This window comes from Chlamydomonas reinhardtii, chromosome 2, assembly GCF_000002595.2.
Source record: "Chlamydomonas reinhardtii strain CC-503 cw92 mt+ chromosome 2, whole genome shotgun sequence".
Taxonomy (NCBI): Eukaryota; Viridiplantae; Chlorophyta; class Chlorophyceae; order Chlamydomonadales; family Chlamydomonadaceae; genus Chlamydomonas; species Chlamydomonas reinhardtii.
Genome location: NC_057005.1, coordinates 3,003,805 through 3,022,622, shown reverse-complemented (window position 1 = coordinate 3,022,622; position 18,818 = coordinate 3,003,805). Strand labels below are relative to the sequence as shown.

Genomic DNA, 18,818 nt, shown 5'->3' with positions numbered 1-18,818 from the left:
TCGCACCTGCAGCAAGTTGGGGCAGATGTGGCGATGGTGCAGGAGACCCACGCTACTGACACGACGGCGCTGGAGTCTTGCCTCCGTGCCGCGCAGGGGGCGTGCCTTCCGTGGCGCCACTGCCTCGCTGCCAGTGTCGTGTCATTCTGCCGGTTATGAATGTCTCCACCACCTGTCCCGCCACCTGCCCCCACTGTCCGCTGTTACTGGGTTGCGCATGCACTCTGGCCACCTGTGTTAAACCAGGCTAGGCATAGACATAACCTAGCTGGCCAGGCGAGGACGCTGCTTCACTGCTGGAGGAATACGCTGTAACGAGCATGCTGTTTTGGAACTAGGTTCCTTACATTTGGTATCGAGTATGGTTCGGTCCTCGGGACTCCTTGTGGGTCTGAGGTTGTGTGTTCGATTCCGGTTGATGGCAGGTTTCGGACGTTTGGGCGGCGTCTCGATTCGGTCAATCCGGAATGATCATCGCTTCCGCACTCTGTCTCGATGTGTCGTTGCTACGCTCTGCCCTCGGTTGCCGGGACGGTCAACCATTTAGGGGGGGAGGTATGTAACGAGCATGCCGTTTTGGAACTAGGTTCCTTACATACGCGAGTTGCGGGTTTGCTGGGACAATGGACTGCCGTCGCAGTCCCCGAGTTGTGAGATACCCTGGCGGTTCTCACTGGGCATGCCCCCGATTGCTAGCTGGTCCAAACGCTAGTCTTGCCTGCCGCTGAACACGCCTTGGCGTCCTCGCTCCCGCAGGTGATCAGTCTGCTCTCAGCGAGTCACAAGAACTACACATTAGTCGTCGTAAAGCCAATATGGAGTAACAGCGGACAGTGCCGCTCACAGGCGTCACTGCCCGCTACGTGCGCCGACCAACTGTACGGCAACTTCTCACTCGCACCTTTCTCTCAGGCCGATAGCAAGCAAGGTTAATCCTACACCAAGCAGGCGATACACAGCAGTCTTAGCTGCTCAAGTCCACACGCAGTCACACACGCGACACAAAACCCTAGGCTACACACGCTCGTGCTGGTGGAATGCAGTGCCGGCAGAATGGCGCGACACCAGCCCGGCAGCGTCGCCCCACTCCTGTGGGACGGCTGTCCTGGCGCGGAGTCGGCTGTCCCTTCCAGGCTGCATACTGCAGCCGCCGTCAACGGATGTGGCGGGCCGTGTGGTATGTTGGGATTGGGACGTGGGTCACCTGCGCCTGCGCTTCGTGTGTGTGTATGCGCCCACGGCCGTGGCGGACAAGCCTACTTTCTTTGCCGGGCTGCATACCCACCTGGCCACGGACAGGGTGCTTGTTGTCGGTGGGGACTGGAACTGTGTCACCGATGCCAGTCAGGAGGCGGCCCCTAGCCCGTCACGTGCTGCAGGTGCCCCGCAACTTGCCAGCCTCCTTTTTTTTTGAGGAATCATCCTTACAAGGTTGAACAGGGGCAGACGCAGGGGCTTACCTGCCTTGCGGGCTGTACAGGGCGGGCAAGGGCATTCGTCCACGGTTTTTTTTTTAAAGTCATCCTTACAAGGTTGTGGTGGTAGACGCACTACCACCCTACTGCCAAGGCAGCCTGGATCATATCACAGAACCTCGATAGGGCCAGAGATCAGAGAAGAGAAGAGAAGTTTTTTTGTTCCACCACACACCACACACCTACTGGAAACCTCAACAGCCAGGTGACACCACACACCTACTGGAGTTCTCAACAGCTAGGTGACAACTACAGCCACTGCCATGACCACACAGATCATCTAGAGCTCTCCAGTTGACAGGCCCGGAGCTCCACTTGAATCTTGGATCTTGAACTTGAAAGCTCTCCAGTTGCAGGCCCAGAGCTCCAGCCTTGTACCCCAGAGACTCCCTGCACCACAGGGGGGGTCTACACACCACCAAGGTGTGGATGGGTTTGGGTAAACCAGGGCCCTTCCTGGTGGGGTGACCGGGATTCGAACCCAGGATCTCTCGAAGCCTTAACGAAATCGGCTTGAGTGTCTTAACCATTTAGACGACCCCCCCGGGTCACCCCGGGTGACCACGGGGTGCGGGGGTTTGGGGGCGCACTGTCCTCACCCCGCCTGCGGGCCACCTGGCCCGCGGGCGTGGGCCAGCCTGATGCACATCTTCCTGGAGTGTCCAGCTTATGCGCAGGCGAGGACGTGGCTGCAGCAGCTGTGGGCATGCGTTGCGCCCCAGGCAGCGGCGCCGCCAGTGACGGACGCGGGCTTCATGCTGGGGGACCGCATGGGTATGTGGGCCTCAGGCCTGCGGGGGGCGGGCGCGCTGCTGTGGAGCACTTTGCGGGCCACCTTCTTGTACGCCGTCTGGTGTGCGTACTGGTCCCGCGAGCCTGCTAAGCAGACGTCGGAGCATGTGGTTCGGGAGGTGGTCAGCGAGCTGCGCAGGGTGATGCAGCTGCGTTTCACTGCCTCCACGCTAACCCCTGAAACCCTGTCGGCTCTGCCCACTGAGCTTCTCACCGCACAGCTCAAGGCGGCTAAGCTGGAGCACTTTGTTGCCATCTGGTCGGCGGGTGGCGCGCTTTGTGAAGTGGAGGAGGTTCTGTTGAGATATCGGTCAGAACTATCCATAAGGGAGAACGTAGGGGAGTTCCGAGAGTGTGTGTGCGATACACCATGCAAGGACTTAACCCGGAACCCATGCGAGGGTATAAGCCAGAGAGCTACCCGATATAGTCAAGTAGTGTGGTACTATGTAATGTGCGAAACAGTCTGACTGTCAGCCGCCCCTACTTCCGGCTAGCGATAGTCGTAATCACCATCCAACAGGTTATGAGCCCCGCGTAGTTGCGGCGGGTTGCGCTTTGTCGAGTAAAGACAAGATAACCGATAGGCTGTAGGCCAGTGAGCGCAAATGAACGATGAGGGGGGAGTCTGTGGAAAGCCGATTATGCTCGAGCAAAGCACGGCCCACATTTGGTACTCTAAGTTAAGGATTTATCTTAACTGGAAGGAGCTGGGTCCGGCTATCCGTGACGACGACGCGCCGGAGGCGAAGCAGCAGAAGGCGGTCGCCCTTATCCTGAGCCATGTGAGGCTGTCCGACCACTTCATCTATGAGGAGCTGCTAGAGACCCTGGAAGCGGAGAAGAAGGCCAACCCTACTGCCAAGCAGAACGAGGCGAAGCGCCTTGTGCAAGCGCTGATGGTATACTACAAGAAGCTGGCGGCTGGAAATCACCGTCAGTGGGCAGCCGACCTGGGCAGCGTCAGGCTGGGAGCGAGCGAGCAGATTAGCGAGCTCATCCAGCGCATTGCTGACATGGTGGAGAGGCTGTGCTGGTCGGGATGCCCGGGCTACACCAACGGCGACCGCGACAGGCTCGTCGTGTCGGCAGCATTCAATGCTCTGCCGCAGGAGTATGCCAGCGTTGTGGCCATTGCAGAGGAGTTCTACACGAGCACTGCCAGGTGGAGCGTGCCGGACGCGGAGTCGAGGCTCACGCGGTTCCAGAACACCCTGACCAGCGTGCGCGGTAGCAGCAGCAGTGGCGAGCCGTCAATCCACTTTGTGCGCGGTGTGGGAGGCGGCCGTGGTGGCCGCGGAGGTCGCGGTGTGCGCAGCAAGGAGAACGTCCAGTGCCACAGGTGCCAGGGCTGGGGACACTACAAGAACGAGTGCCCAGAGCAGGCCGCTGAGGGCGGCGGTGGCAACCGGGGGCGCGGTGCACATGTAGGCCGGGACAGCGGTGACCGGCGCATGTTTGCGGTGAACGTGGACCAGGGAAACGGCCGGGGGCGCGGCCGGGGGGTCTGCGCCTAGTAGCGTTCGTAGGAGCAGAAGATATGCTGTGGAGCATAGACTATGGGATTATATGAGCGCCCGGGAGGGGTTGCATGAGACATGAACAGTGCTGCGGTGCTGCATGTGATGTGAACGGCCACATTGGGCTGTCGGTGCGAGTAAGGCATCGTGAGTATGTCGGTGCGAGTAAGGCATCGTGAGTACGATATGCGTGCGAGTATGACACGCGGTGTGAGTGAAGCACCAATATGAGACGTGCAAGTGAAGCACGGGGTGTGAGTGAAGCACCTGAGATTGTGTGAGCAAATGCGAGTGAAGCTTTGCTACTGTCTGCACGAGTGAAGTGCACTGAGAGTGGTTTGCTATGTGGCGAGTGAAGTCACGGACTGGCAAGGATCCACGACTGGCAAGTGAAGTCAGATGAACGAACATGGCAAGTGAAGCCAACGGTAGAGAGTTGCTGTTATGCCCTTATCATATGATGTTAAAAGATCATCTTATGTGTATGGCTCTCAAGCACTTGAAGCTATGATGCCGGTAGTGCGGCATGATGCGGTGTGTGAAACCGCAGGTACGGTGAAGTGAAGCCGTAAGTACAGCGAATGCGGGAGCATTCGGACACGGGGGAGCCGTGCAGATATGATTGAGTATGGATTTCCGGATGGAATTGATTGCGGTAAAAGACCGTATTGATTTGTGCTGATTATGGACGATGCAGTGAGAAAGAGAAAGACGTGATCTTGAGGACACGAGAACATGAGACGATTGCAGTAGCACGAGTAACTACAAGCGAAAAGCGTACGAGGTATGCAGGGATTGTTTGTAGCACGTGATTTGAGGTAGGAGGCTATTGCGATACGTAATTTGAGTATGGAGTTCTGCCCGCGGGGGAGTGTTGAGATATCGGTCAGAACTATCCATAAGGGAGAACGTAGGGGAGTTCCGAGAGTGTGTGTGCGATACACCATGCAAGGACTTAACCCGGAACCCATGCGAGGGTATAAGCCAGAGAGCTACCCGATATAGTCAAGTAGTGTGGTACTATGTAATGTGCGAAACAGTCTGACTGTCAGCCGCCCCTACTTCCGGCTAGCGATAGTCGTAATCACCATCCAACAGGTTCAGGGTGGGTCACCGAAGTTGAACTTGCGGCTGACGCTTGCATCACCTGTGCAGGCCCCCTAGGTTTCCTTTTGGGCGGCGGTTCGTTCCAGGCGCTGGCATGGCGTTTATCGTCATCAGCTTATCTGGCGCCCATGTGTTTTAGCTCTGGCTGGCGTCGCAGCGCCTGGGCGGCTGTGGGACTTCCCGCACAGCGCGTCTTGCAGCGGGCTGGAGCCCGCTTAGTCAGCTCCACATCTGGCCCGTTTAGTTTTCTGCTTGTCTCATCGACCAAGGCAGAGGTTGCTTAGCGATAAGTTGGTGTGTAACGTCGGTTCAGACCCGAGTTCGATCCTCCCCAAATTCGGCACAGGGGAAACCTCCGTACGTATTCAAATCACGCACAGGCGCTCCGCAGGGACCTCACGGCTCTTCAGTCGTGTCCTTGTCATCCGTGGCTAACGTCAGATAAGAGAGCGGTCATGAAGTGCCGGCAAAGGGGCCGGACTCTGGAGCAATCCAGAGTTTCAGTTGAGATGTTGCCCGACAGTCGGCATTACCTGATCCTCCGATCTCAGGTACCGAAAGCCGTGAGAGTAGATCATCCGAGCTGAACATGGATAGGACACCAGGGGCTTAATCCACCCCGCTCCCACCGGTGGGCAGGAACGGCAAATGATAAGGTGGTCGTGGTGACTTCCCGCCTTCTCTCGAACTGGGTTGAGAGATGATCAGCGAAGGCGTTGCCCCGTTAATACATGCTAGGCCCTATGGGCCAGCGTTGGGATTATTATTATTATTATTTTTTTTCTGCTTGTGTCTCCTCTGCCGGTTCTCCTGGGGTGTTGCTTAAGCAACCGACTTGTGGGGGTGGGGTGGGTTGCGGCGGGTCGAGTGATGGTAGCACTGGTGTTTCTTTTTCTGGTGGTGGTTCTTGCGGTTAGGCTGTGGTGTAGGTTGGTGCTTGGGTTAGGTCTGGCGGTGTTTTTGTGCAACCCCTCCCGGGGGGCGGGGGGGCCAGCCTCCTGCTCTGTCTGCCGGGTCGGGGCGGGGTGGGGTGGGATGGGTGGGGGTGGTTGTTGGCGGTTTCGAGGTGTTTGCTTTCTGTTTTCTTCTCTTTTCTTCTCTTCTTGCCCTGTCAGGGTTCTGGTCTCGGGGACCAGGCTGCTTTCAGGCAGCAGGGGGGCAGCGCGTCTGCCCACACGGGTATGACGCCGGTCTGGGGAGGGGCAAAAACGTGTCCACACGTGTTTCTCCGCATTCGCGCAGATGTGCAGCCCGCCATAACAAACTTAAGCTTTTATGGTCATACACTTGCTAAGTCCCAAGCGGCTGCGTTTGAAAATGGCTATCTCGCAAACACTGCCATAATCCCTAGCATGTCTCGGTAGGATGCCTTCTTTGGAAGCCACACCAGCCTGTTGCGTTTGTGGAGCGACGGACAAACAAATTAGGCAGAAGAATGGCCCGCCCCTGCGAGGCCACACGGGACCCATCCGCATTGTCGCGACCAGCGAGGAAGCCAAAAAGCTGGCCGTTGCAGAGGCAAACGGCTGCAATCTTGCATACATTTGCAATAAACATTACTTGGCCAACTCCAAGGCCGTGGGTGCGCTCGCGGAGGAGGTCATCGCCGCGCGGGAAGCGCGGGAAGCTCAGCCGCGGACGCGCGCGGCACAGCGAGCAGCAGCTGTAGAGCCGGAGCTGGCGCCCGACATCACAGCGCGGCTGGCGCGGGCTCCGGGCATGAGAGGGAGCGCGGTGCCGCAGCGTGGTGCCGCAGTGCGTGAGCTGCGCAGCCTAGCTGCCCCCGCAGCAGCGGCGCTGGCGCCCGCCAGCAGCAGTGGCGGCGGGGCGCGTAAGTCAGCACGGCGGTCAAACACCAGCTACGCTGATGTATTGCGCACTGGCGTGCCGGCGGCTCCTGCTGCGGCTGCAGCTGGAGGTGGCGGAGGCGAGGCAATGGTGGTGTCTCCTGCAAGCAAGTAAGCTGATTCGTCTGCTCATGTCCGCTAATGTCACCCCCTGCCTGGCTGTGTTCACGCGTTCCCTAAGCCGTCGAATGACCATTTGTGTCGCCTCCATCCACACCGACCGCCTGCTGCTCGACCACGAGGACTACATGCACAAGCTGAAGTGCTTGATTGCGCAGCTGCGGGCACAGTTGGCGGAGGTCGTGGCCGCTGGCAGCAGCAGCAGCAGCACTAGCCGCAGTGGCAGGGCTGGACGTGGTGGCAGCGGCGGCGCGGACACAGTGACTAACCTGCTCAGCCTCTCGAACGTGCTGGCGGCAGCCACTGGCAACCCGCAACTGGCGCACATCACTGCTGGCCTGAACAAGTCAGCGGACGCGCAGAGTGTGCCCACGGCCACAGCTGTAGTGTACGACACGCGGCTGCAGGAGGCGCTCGTGGCCCAGGGCTTCGCACTGGATGCGCTGGTGCTGCGCATCCTGGGCGAGGAGTACCAGGCGTGGGACATGGCGCACCTGACCTGCCCGGCGCGGGTGCAGCGCATGCAGGCGCTGCATGCGCTGCTGCGGTCGTTGGTGCTGCCGCACCTCAACAACCCGCGGCTGGCCGCCAAGTTCGCCAGCCGCACCAGCAAGGTGATGGGCGTCACCACGGACCTGATCTTCTCCATGATGGCCAACATTGAGGCACTGCTGCAGCTGCTGCTGGCTGTACCGGCAGCCGCTAGCCTGGCGGTGCTGCGCGCGCTGAGCACCGATGACTGTGAGAACGAGTTCTCCATCATCGTGCGCGGCATTGGCTACAAGCCGCGCCTGTGGGACCTGCTGGGCTACCTGTCGCGGGTGGACTTCCTGACGGACCTGCGCCGCAGCTACCCTGAGCACGGCATCGTGGTGCCGGGCAGCAGCAAGGCCCACTACACGCACCACCACGCCGTTCAGCAGCGGGACCGCAGCTGGAACGACAGCGCATGGCTGCGCGCGCGGAGCCTGCTCGGTGCTGACGGCGCTGGCGGGGCGGCGGCGGCTGTGGCTGGGGCCGGGGCGGGTGTGGGCGCCGGGGCGGGGGCGGAGGCGGAGGCGAACACGCAATACACGGACTTCCTCGGCAGCATAGTGGACCGCGCGCGCGGACGCCTCGGCCTCAACCGCGACCCCAGCATCCGCAGCCACCACCGCAACAGCACCAAATAGCTACATGGATGCATAATACTTGTTAGTTACTAGCTGTTTGCGTATTCGTGATCAACACGGCTGCCACAGTGGGATGTCGACATGTTGACATGTTAAAATGTATGCTGTTAGGTGCACATGATCTGATCGGCCTCGGAGCATTTAAGTGTTATATATTATGCATATAGATGATTTTGGACACGTATGACTGGGTATCAGGGTTAGAATACTGATTCGGGGCCCTGACATGTCGACATGCAGACATGTCAACGGCAGCTGCAACACCAACATGCTAGCGATGTGGATCAGACAGAAGCACGTCAGCCGGACCTGCTGCCAAAAGTTGGGGTCTGATCCGCATCGCCAACCCTGTAATAGTAATAATAATTCAAACGCCGGCCCATGGGGCCTGGCGTGGATTATCGGGGTAAGGTGGCTAGGGCGAGGAGGCCCATCCCCCTCGCGCTGCCACCTCACCACGCACTCCGAGGAGGTGTGGGGGAGCCGTGGCTCACCCGCCTCTCGGTTTGAGTTCCTGCTCGGTTACTCGGCGCATTTTGATAATGCCGCCCGCACTGTTCACAGCGTGTGTGTGGAGCCTCTCTCCGCATACTCGTGCGGCTGTGTGGGTCACCCCAAGTTGAGAGGTGAGCAGCTTAGTGAGGTTGCAAGGGATGGCCCCAGTCACTCCGAGCGCAAGGCATTCATTGGTGGAGTAGTGGACCGTCCATCCGGCCGCTTCCAGCAGTCGCTTGAGTTCTTGGTGTTGTTGAGATTTTTCTTCCCGCTTGTCCAAATGGCGGACGTCAGAGCTGTAACCGATTTCAAGGATATAGATGGGCAGCCGTGCTTTGTTCAGGGGCGGGCGGTACCCTTCTCTATGTGTTTCATGGGCGGGCAGGTTTGGGATGAACAGAATGTCAGGTCTGAGCCTTGTAATAAGGGGTGGTGATGTCCTCTCCGCAGCCAGCCAGGCGGGGGGGCGTTGTGCAGACGCATAGTGTGGCAGGTCGGCTAGCGGGCCCGCGTCCATGACCATGAACCCGTTCCCGTAGGTCCCTTTGGAGATGCATTTGGCGACACGCTGGACTGCCCAGTTGTGCCGATTGATGTACGCACCTTTCATTTTAGGGTGTGTGCAGCCTCCGAGGATGTGCCCGCCGGAGTCAGGGGTGTGGCAGAGGGGGCAGTTGCCGTTCCCTCCCAGGCGGTAGCGCCGTTTAAGCTGTGCGTTGAAGAGGTAGCCATAGCGGGCGTAGAGTATTTGCTTGACCAGCCAGGGGTGCCTGGTGGAGCTGGCGAGGGTGCGGTTGCTGAGGGTGGGGCACATGTTGGCAGATGCTTCATCACCGGATCGCTAACTCAGTGCACACCCTCCTCTGGAGGGTCTGATTATGGCGCTTAGTGAGATGCTGTCACAGGTTCGAATCCCGTCAAGAACAGTTTTTTTTGCCAGATCACAGCGAAGAAGTAGATAAGATCAGGGCGCCGCGAAATTTACAAACAAGGCCACGCCGGTACAAAAAACATGAATGTGACAAGGCACGGCGTGATGCAACATCAACAAAATACACCAAAAACACAGGAATTCAGGCTACCAGGTGTATCTATACACCATGCTTGTCGGTTTTCAAGCTCGAACATCGCGACGGACATATTGAACATGTAATTCTGAGCGTGCATTGTTCGGAACACACACAACGAGCTCGGGAGCGCGAAATGGCGAGCCAAGCATGTCGAGACCCCGACTGATTTTCACACCGCGTCACTCAAGTCCCTAGTTGTTCGTAAGAATATGCATGCTGAACGCGCATTGCGCACAGTGCATAATACAAGCTCAAGAGCGCGACATCGCGAGCCGAGCATATTGAGACCCTCCTCCATTTCCGAGCGATTTGCGTCCCCGAAGTCTTCTAACTATGCATATTAAGCGTGTATTCCGAGCTACGTTGCGAATAGAATCCAAGCGGTAAATGCCAAAAACAAATCCCGCGATCCATCTGTCGGTCGACTGTTCATCGACCACCAACCTCCTGTGCGAACACCAGCTGGCTAACAATAACCTCCTCAAAGTGCAAGGGATTAACCACGCCACACATCAACCTGTTGTAAACACACAACAATCCAACGCACGACAAGCAAGCAGATAAACAATACCCCGGCTTCACGCAGAGACAGGACAGGTAGAAACTAAACCCGAACGTAGCTCAGTGACATACGTCCAGCCAGCGAAGCCAAGCATGATGGTCACCACACCAAACACCAACAAGAAAGTCACTGCTGTAAATTGCAGTCAGCACTCACCACCCACAAGGTACTCCACGCTTCCAGGTCATCTGTCAGTACACCTCGCGCATGTTAAAAACACTACTGCATGCATTGAAAGCCTTGGTTATGAGGCAGCCATGCTGGCCTGAATGCGCACAATCATACCTGGCACTGCTACTGCTGTGCTCTGCGAGAGCCTCAATAGCCGCTGCCATTCCGCGGCTAGATCTGCCTCGGGCGTTAGCATGGTACGCAGCGCCTTTTTAAGCCGGCGCTCTTCGGCCCGCGAGGCCCACAGCGGACGCACTAAATGTAAGGCATGCAACCCACGAAACCTGGTGAGCATTACGTAAATTGAAGCCCGCCGCCAACTGCCGTGCTGCGGTTTGCACATATCCACCAGCCACAGTTCGTGCGCTGGCAGAGTTTGCCCCTGCGCAAAGTAATCGGTGACTGCATACGCAAGCTCCACACGAAAGCCCCAGCGCATCACAGGCAACCGCAGGGTTGCATGCTGCGATGTGAACATAGCACTGCACGGTAAAACAGGAATCTCCCCGACATCCAGGGCCTGATCGACAGACACCCGACCCGCATCAGGCCCGTCGGGGCGCACCATTACAGCCGAGGGCACGAACTTGAGGACATGCACGGGGGCAATGCTTGCATCTGGCAATGGTGACTCGTTGGGATGCAGAACAATGCCGGTGCCTGTGGCACTGTTGTTGTTGATGTGATACAGACGCACATGCTCATTTGATGTAAACACGTAACGAATGCCAGCAAAGAATGCGCACACAGCGGGCACACCGCTATCATCCTCGGCCCCGCCAAGCGCCTCTAATTGATGCACATGCGAAATAGGTAAGCTGCTCCCGTCCGGCGACAAGTCCGCGCTACGCCATAGCAGCAGCTGCTGACGCTGCGCGAGCGCATGCAGCTGCACGAGCTGCAATGCCAGTGGAACCCGCACAACATGGCGCTGGACAACTGCAAAGGGCTGGGGCACGGGGTCAATCCCTGGCTTCGGGGGCTGCCAAACACGCGCGTTGAGCTGCTGGCACGCTGTATCCAGATCTGCCTGAGAGATTTCCTGCACGCCACCAAACTTCTCCGCTAGCATGAAGAGAGGTTCGTTGTTGTCACCTACGCCTGCTTGCTGCCGATGCTGGTGAGTGAGAACGAACGCGAACGGCACCATATTCCACAGCTCCCGCCCCATGAGGTTCATGCTGCCCTCCGGATGCTCCAGCTGCCGGATCTGGCGCTCCATGGCCCCGCCGTCCCCCGCGCCCGGCGCCAGCAGCTGCCGCAAGCTCTCTTCCGCAGCACCGCTATATAGCGGCACGTGCCGTGGCTGTGGCAACTGACGCAAGTCGCCAACAAGCAGGCCATGCAGATCTGACAGCGGCCCGTGATATAGGTGCGTGCTGTCTATACCCACGTGCCTCCGTGCCGCGTGCACATGCATGCAAATGCGCGCCCAGTGGGACAGCCCACACGTGCTAAACTCATCTAGGAAAATGAAGCGCACACCATTGAGGTTGCGCTCGACTCGATCGCGGTGAGGCGGACCAAAGGTGCCAGCAGTCGCAAAGAAGGACGTGGTGCGACCTCGGCGGCTTGACACGCACGTGCCACCACCGGGCTGGCCCGGCCGCGCATTCCAGGAGAACTTCGCCACCGCAGCCGCCTGGGCCCACCTGTCCCTGCCGCAACGACGCCGGCTCGCATGCCTCGCAGCGGCGTCAGGGCACGCAGCCAGCGCCACTGCAGCAATCCAGTACAGCGGCGTTGCAATGAACACAGAGGTACTGGCATCCGCCGCGCAGGCTGGCTTGCTGCACCTCTGCCAACAGCTCATCAGCCACGGCTGCGCGCTCACCTGCTCAGCATTCGTGGCCGCCGGCAGCGCCGGGCACCTTGATGTCCTCACGCTCCTCTTCGACACGGTAGCACACGCAGACCCTCAAGACTGGCAAGAGCTGTACACCAGCACGCAACAGGGCGCTTGCATCGGCGGCCACAGCAGTGTGCTAGACTTCCTTAACGCCCGATTCGCACAGCACGACGCCTGGCACACCCTTCCAGCAAGCAGCATCAAGGCAGCGGCTGCACGCGGACACACAGCCCTAGTCGAGCGCGCCCTGCAGCATGCCCCGCCGTACAGCTGGTACGGCGCGTACTGGCGAGCCAAAATCATGGACGGCATCGCAGCAGGCTGCTCCACCCAGTTCCTGAACCACGTGCTCACCACCTACATTCCTGAGTGGCCGCACAGCTTGCCGCTGCCACTGCCTGCGGACCCAGCAGCAGAACCGCCCGCGGTGGACGCGCCGGCAGCACAACAGCCACCTGCCTTCCCAGCCGTGGCTCCGCCAGCAGCGCCTGCGCCACCACCACAACAGCCAGCCATTCAAGAAGCCTTGCCGCAGCCACCAGCACCTCAGCCACCCGATCCGTCAGTCGTGCTGCGCGTCTGCCGCAGCATCACACTCGCGGCGTCTCAACTGCCTGTGCCCAACACAGACAGCATCCAGCTGCTGCTGCTGCGCGCACCGCAAGGCTGGCAGGCTGTTGCAACAGACCTCCTGAGCTCTGACACGTTCCTGCGCGACCCGAACCTCAGAAACATTCCCGCGGTCCTAGCAACGCTGGCCGCAGCCGGCGTGGCTGTGCCGCAGGACCTACGCAACCGCCTGCTTCTACAGCATGGCACCCCTGACGAAGCTGCAGACACAGTCCTCCACATGGGCGAAATGGCCGCGCGCCACTGCAACGCAGGCTGTACGCTCTTCTCCTCGACCCGCGACGAGGGCGTCATCCGGCTTAGAGACAACCGCCCACAAGCAGAAGCATTCCTACGCCGCGGTTTCAGCATAACAGCGCACGACTTGCACATGGTTGCACAGATCTCCTCCTGGGACACAGTTGCCATGGTGGCTGCAGCCGTACCGCCTGCCCATCCGCAGGACACCTGGGCATACAACTCGGCTTTCACCTCCGCGGCCCGCAATGGCGCACCCCTGCCCATCCTGCAGCTCCTCCATGACCGTGGCGCTCGCATCGACCTTGACGCCATCGCCATGGCCGGCAGCGAACACGCTATGCAATGGGCATACGACCTACTCCTACAGCAGGTGCGGGCACGTGTCCGGGTGCGGCAGGGGCTCGCACGGCAGCAGCGTCGTGCCTAGGAGTCTAGGTGTCCACCGTACCTCCCGCCCTCTACCTGCCGCATCCAAAACCTGCTGCGGCCCCATGCCTTCCACTGCACGCCCACACCTCCACTCCAATCCGCCATCCCCCACCCTACGCAGGGGCACCAACAAGTGCAGTCTACCGGCGCATGGACCGGTGCCATTCTCCTGGGCCCACCTGACGCTCCCTCCAGTTTCTCCAGTGCCGCGAATTTCGCACTCTGGGCCTGCAACCTGCCAACCCTGCGCGTCCTGCGCGCCACGCCCGACGGCATGGCCGTTGCAGCATTCAACGTTCTCCAGCCAACCACTCCCACCGCGCCCGGCAATGCACTTGCACCCACTCCTGGTCCTCCCACCATCACCAACACGTCTGACGTGGCGTGGAGCGTGTACGGCCACGGATTCGAAGTCGTGCACCTGTGGGAGGCCTGGCACGCGCCCGTTTCCGTAGATGAATGGCGGCGCCTGCATGCTGCTCTGCTGCACATGATGCACTCTCGCCATGGCGCACCACCCGACGTGATCAACGTGCTCCCGTATCAGCTTGCGTGGGTACTAGCGCACGTGCCCTAAGCCAGGCCAGCTCTGCTTGCATCTGCACCACGACTTGCAACAAGGGAGACGTAGGCCTCACACATCAATGACGGCTGTTGACCACAGATCATCACAAGCGCTGAGGTGGTTTGTTATAGCTGTTGTTGTTGCACTGTTGCGTGTGTTCAGAGTCTGCCTCACGAATGGACACCACCATAGAAGCGCTAATGATGTTGGGGGCGGTCGTTACATTTGCCTTGGTCGCGCGCTAGAATTGGTGGCATATCGTAAGAAGGCTCAAACGGCTGTATCTATGCATGTTGAGTGTGGACGGCGGGAGACAGGGATTCCCCTGACGGGAGAGTCAGGTTACGTCGGCGGAACGCAGCAAGGAGTACGAGTCAGGGGCGTGAAGCAGCGGCAGCCTGTTTCGTCAACTAAACCAAGCTATTTTAAGGAATTCGGCCACTGACGCCGCCCCTGCCTTCGTAAGATATGAGCGCTCTTGACTTGCAAACCATCATGACACAGCCCGTTAATCAGTTTTGTTGGTGATGGCACTGGTGAACACTCCTTGCTTACTTTGCACCAATCAATGCCTGTACGGCTGACAAACCTTTCAGGCACACACACACACACGAACACGCACATACCGTGCATTACACACACACGCACACACACACACACACACACACACACACACATGCACGCCGCCCTTCAACGAAGGTCTTGGCTGCTGCATGGCGGCAGTATACATGCAGCAAACCTCGTCGCCGGCCTGCGTCCTCCCTATCCCAACACCTTGACCATACGTGCCGCGGGGCATCCCACACCCACCCCCTCCCCCGCCTCGCGCCCAGAGGAGGAGGGTGTGCACAATCAGGCCCCCGGCCTAGCTGGTTAGCGATTTGACTCGTCCTTACAGCAGAAGGGACCCGGGTACGAATCCGGATAAAAGCCCAATTATGCAAAAGGTGAAAGATTGGTGCGAAACCGATTGGTGATCCCACGAACGACAGGTAATTGCCCTTAGTGGCAATTGCGGGCTTATGCCCGCTGCAACCTAGAAAGGTCGTGGTGCAGAAGTCCGATTTAGTGGCGAGGTCCAAGGTTCAAGACAAGGCTCAAGATCCAAGGCTCGAGGAGGAGCGCCATGGCTCCTCGGTTTGCACGAACTGGCAGTGCTCCACTACTATAACGCGGCGTTTCCCTAGCTCGATATGCTAGGTGTGCAGGCTTGGACGTAGTGGACTTTGAAGAGCGGCCTAGGACATGGAGGTTGTAGTTTGGAGGTTGTGACTCTTTCGTGGTGAGGCGTCAGCGTGAGGGGGGCGGGCCCTCTCGCCCTAGTCACCTTGCCCCGTTAATCCATGCCAGGCCCTATGGGCCGGCGTTGTAATTATTATTATTATTATTGGCAGATGCTTCCGCCCATTGCTCCAGCACTGGTGTATTATTGGTAAAGCCTTGTTGTGCTTCGGGGGGCAATGAGTTCAGGACTCCACGGTTTAGGTCACTTAGGTAGAAATTGTCAGAGTTGCGTTTGGGCCACCAGATGTTGGACCACGGTTCGTCTGGTGCTAAGCGTATGGCCTGCCCCATGGCCTCCATGTCGTTGGCGGCGACTTTGGCGGCACCTTTGTCAGCTTCCTCGTTGCCGTGGAGCCCTGTGTGAGAGCGGACTTTTAGCAGCTGGACTGGGACCCCGGCGTCGGCATACATTTGTAGCTCGTGGAGTATGTTTTCCAGCAGGTTTTTATGCTTGGATAGTAGGAGTCGTTGTGGTGCAGTAAGGGCTCGGCGGATCAATTAGAGAGACACTAGGGAATCACTGGCTATGGTTACTTGGGTCATGCCCAGCAGACAGAGTCGGGGGCGGATGTATTCTAACGCAACGAGAATGGCTGATAGTTCGGCTCTCTGGATTGTGTTGGTGCTGTTGAGGCCGCCTGGTTCGACGTAGATGTGTTCGGTCTGTTGGGACCACGCGCAGGCACCGAGTTTGTTCATTTTGTTGCCATCTTCACCGGCTGCAACTTTGATGCAAGATCCGTCGGTCCAAACAATGGTGGCGGCATCGTACAGGTATCTGCTCCGAGTGGGGAAGGCAGCTCGTGTGGTGTAGAGGGCAGAGAGCGTGGGCATGGGCGTAGGGCATGTGTCCAGGCCCCGTGCTGCTGGGGCTTGGGGTCTAGTTAGCTGCTTTGCACGGGCTTTTGCACGGTGGCTGTATGGTCGGCCCGGTGGGGCTGTGCGGTCACGGGGGAGGGTTACGCGCGCGGGCCACTCCAGTGGTTGTCGGCGCCCTGGGGGTTGCGAGGTCGGTGGCGGCACTGCTCCAAGTTCGGCCAGGGAGGTTTGGAGACGTGTCAGGTTGTTGTTGGAGTTGAGTGCTTGTACCCCTGTGGTGTTCGCAATGAGGAGTAGCTGCAGGCCCTGCTTGCTGCTGGCAGCCTCGTCGGCCGCCCCGAGGCCATCTAACATGCTAGAGGCGGATACGCCAGGCGGAATCAGGGCCAGGATGGTGACATGCGGACTCGCAAGGCACCGGCTGGCGGCGCCTTTGCCTTGTGGGATAATCATGAAGGTAATGGCGGGGGTGGCCTGGTGTTCTAGGTGTTCGATCGATGCTGTTGCCCACGCCAGTGCCTTTGTGCAGGCGTCTGGGTCAGGGTCAGGGTGGGCGAGGGAAAGGCCATCAAACGGGGCCGTGTACGCATCATGTGAGGCCCCGAAGAGGGAGTCAGCTGCGTGTTGGCTGTAATATTTAGTGGCCCGGCCCGAGCAGTTGAGTGGAGAGGCAAAGCGTTCCACCAGCCCCACTGGGCGGTCAGGGTCTGAGTGTGTCGAGGCAAGGCAGTTATACAGCGCCAGCTTCAGGGACTCGGGGAGAGAGCGCTCACGTGCGGGGGCCGACTTGCATGTCTTGCCTTTGCTGTCTACCCGAGCGCGGAGTAGCAGTTTAGCCAGGTCTTCCGGGAAGCCCCCTTGAGATCGGTGCGGGCTGGTTGCGTCATGGTGGGTAGATAGGGCGTGTTCATACCGAGCTTTAAGAGTCAGCAAGGTGCCTAGCGTAATGGATGCTATGTGGCGTCCGGTAGGGCTGTAGACGTGGGCGAGGGTGCGTTCATCAGTGTACGTGTCTGGGATTTGGATTGTATACCTTCCGGTGGGGTGGACGTCGAGGTAGGGGTTGCACGGGTTGGTGTCAATGCGCGTGTTCTGTTTGGTGGTACGTCGGACGTGGGACGCGGCCACGTCGGCTTGCGTCCATCGCCCTTGCTGTTGGGCAGGTGTAAGACGGGCGTCTTTGGGCTTGGGTTGTGGCATGGGTGTAGGGGGTTCTGCAAGTTTCCGCAAGTGTTCGGAGATGGCAGGGGTCCACCCTTGGAGGGTGGGGCATTTGTCTACGGGTTCGCTGGTGGGGTCCCATTTCATGCGCAGGAAATGTTTGCAGCACGCTTGCCCGTATCCCATGTGTGCGGCAGCAGTCCCAGTATACTTCATGCGGGTGTAGGCCTCAGCCGCTCCTTTAACGATGGTTGTGTCCTTCCAAGCTACCTCATAGTAGCGCTCGGTGTGGAGACTGTCACCCTTCTCTGGGGCAGTGACGGCTTTAGTGATGGGCCCAGCTTGAATGTGTGAGATTTCCTCAATGTCGTGGTACAGGGAGTACACTAGTTGCTTCGCTGCTTGGGCAACGTGGTATGCCTGCGTCGGCCAGGGTAGTTTGCCTGTCAGGAGCTGGAGTCGGATTCCCATCCAACGCTTGAAGGGTCTTGGTTGGGGTGGGTGGTCATCCAAGTGTGCACGGAGGCGTTCACGCTCCTGCATATATTATGCACGCATTTGTCCTTGTGGGTCGTGGTCAGCCTGGCGGGGGTCGTGGCTGTCCCCCGGTGTGGCACCAGTGATGTTCGGCCAGTTTGGAGGCTCAGGTGCAATCATGAAATCCCCAGTGTCTGCCCATCTCGGTCGGGAGTCATAAGCACAGGTGGGAGGTGTTGTTGGCGGGTTTGCGGATATGTAAGCTGTGACGGGGTTTAGCGGATTGGTGTCGTCCACCTGACTGCCCAGGAAGTAGGGGTCTGCGAGGTGGGCTGGGGTTGTACGGGTCGGGTTGGGGCGAGTGCGGTTTTGCGGGAACTTGCTGTGGTGGCGGGGAATTCCAAGTCGAGGCATGCGGTTGGTTCCTTGCATGTCTTTTTGTACATTGGCAAAGTAGTGTGGTGCCCACATGACAAAGTTCGGGGGACCGGAGTCATTTTCGTCTGGGTCGTTGTTAGTCGTAGTTGTCGTAGTATAAAGCCAGATTTCTCTGTGTGGCTGCGCATATCGGTAGGTGGCAGTGGGTCGTGCCGGGGGTCAGCAGCAATCTTTTGCTGTAGGCGCTTGATGGCGTTGGGTCGTTGTTTCTTACTTTTTGGCTGCTGGTGGGCCGTTGTGAGGGACGCTACTGTGGGTGGTGTCTGGGTGTTGGGGGCGTCCGGGCCCGCTGGTGTTGTTAGTGGGGGCGTGGGCTGTGTTAGTGGCGGTGGCATGGGTTGCGCTAGTGGCGGGGTAGGCAGTGTGTCTGTCGGAGTTTGGGTTAGAGTTGCCGTTGGCGACTGGGTTGGTGCTGTGGGTGGGGCACCTGTTGTTCTCAGCATGTGGGCTAACGTGGTTTGGCGCTGGCGGGGGCCTAGGCCATTTGGGTGTTGGGGTGGTTGAGCCTCGGTATTGGGGTGTAATGCAGTCATGTGTTGGAGGTGGGCGTCCATCGTAGATTGGGTTGTTAGCTCGCCCGGGGTGGCATTGCGGG

At 59.0% G+C, this 18,818-nt stretch overlaps 4 protein-coding genes across 4 annotated transcripts; 3 read left to right on the top strand and 1 right to left on the bottom strand.

Moving 5' to 3' along the window:
* The first annotated feature begins 2,716 nt into the window (after positions 1–2,716).
* CHLRE_02g095044v5 (uncharacterized protein) lies at positions 2,717–4,827 on the top strand. Its single transcript, XM_043059512.1, has one exon. It carries the CDS (start codon positions 2,876–2,878, stop codon positions 3,782–3,784), a length of 909 nt encoding a protein of 302 aa, XP_042927146.1. The 5' UTR covers positions 2,717–2,875; the 3' UTR covers positions 3,785–4,827.
* A 1,330-nt stretch (positions 4,828–6,157) lies between these two features.
* On the top strand, positions 6,158–9,493 carry CHLRE_02g095043v5 (uncharacterized protein). Its single transcript, XM_043059511.1, has 2 exons — positions 6,158–6,852; positions 6,923–9,493. Exons 1-2 carry the CDS (start codon positions 6,260–6,262, stop codon positions 8,031–8,033), a joined length of 1,704 nt encoding a protein of 567 aa, XP_042927145.1. The 5' UTR covers positions 6,158–6,259; the 3' UTR covers positions 8,034–9,493.
* A 4-nt stretch (positions 9,494–9,497) lies between these two features.
* Positions 9,498–11,677, bottom strand: CHLRE_02g095042v5 (uncharacterized protein). Its single transcript, XM_043059510.1, has 2 exons — positions 11,325–11,677; positions 9,498–11,229 (listed from the first exon to the last, which is right to left on the bottom strand). Exons 1-2 carry the CDS (start codon positions 11,551–11,553, stop codon positions 11,177–11,179), a joined length of 282 nt encoding a protein of 93 aa, XP_042927144.1. The 5' UTR covers positions 11,554–11,677; the 3' UTR covers positions 9,498–11,176.
* A 160-nt stretch (positions 11,678–11,837) lies between these two features.
* On the top strand, positions 11,838–14,473 carry CHLRE_02g095041v5 (uncharacterized protein). The gene is made up of 2 exons (XM_043059509.1): positions 11,838–13,420; positions 13,601–14,473. Exons 1-2 carry the CDS (start codon positions 12,080–12,082, stop codon positions 14,054–14,056), a joined length of 1,797 nt encoding a protein of 598 aa, XP_042927143.1. The 5' UTR covers positions 11,838–12,079; the 3' UTR covers positions 14,057–14,473.
* The last annotated feature ends 4,345 nt before the right edge of the window (positions 14,474–18,818 follow it).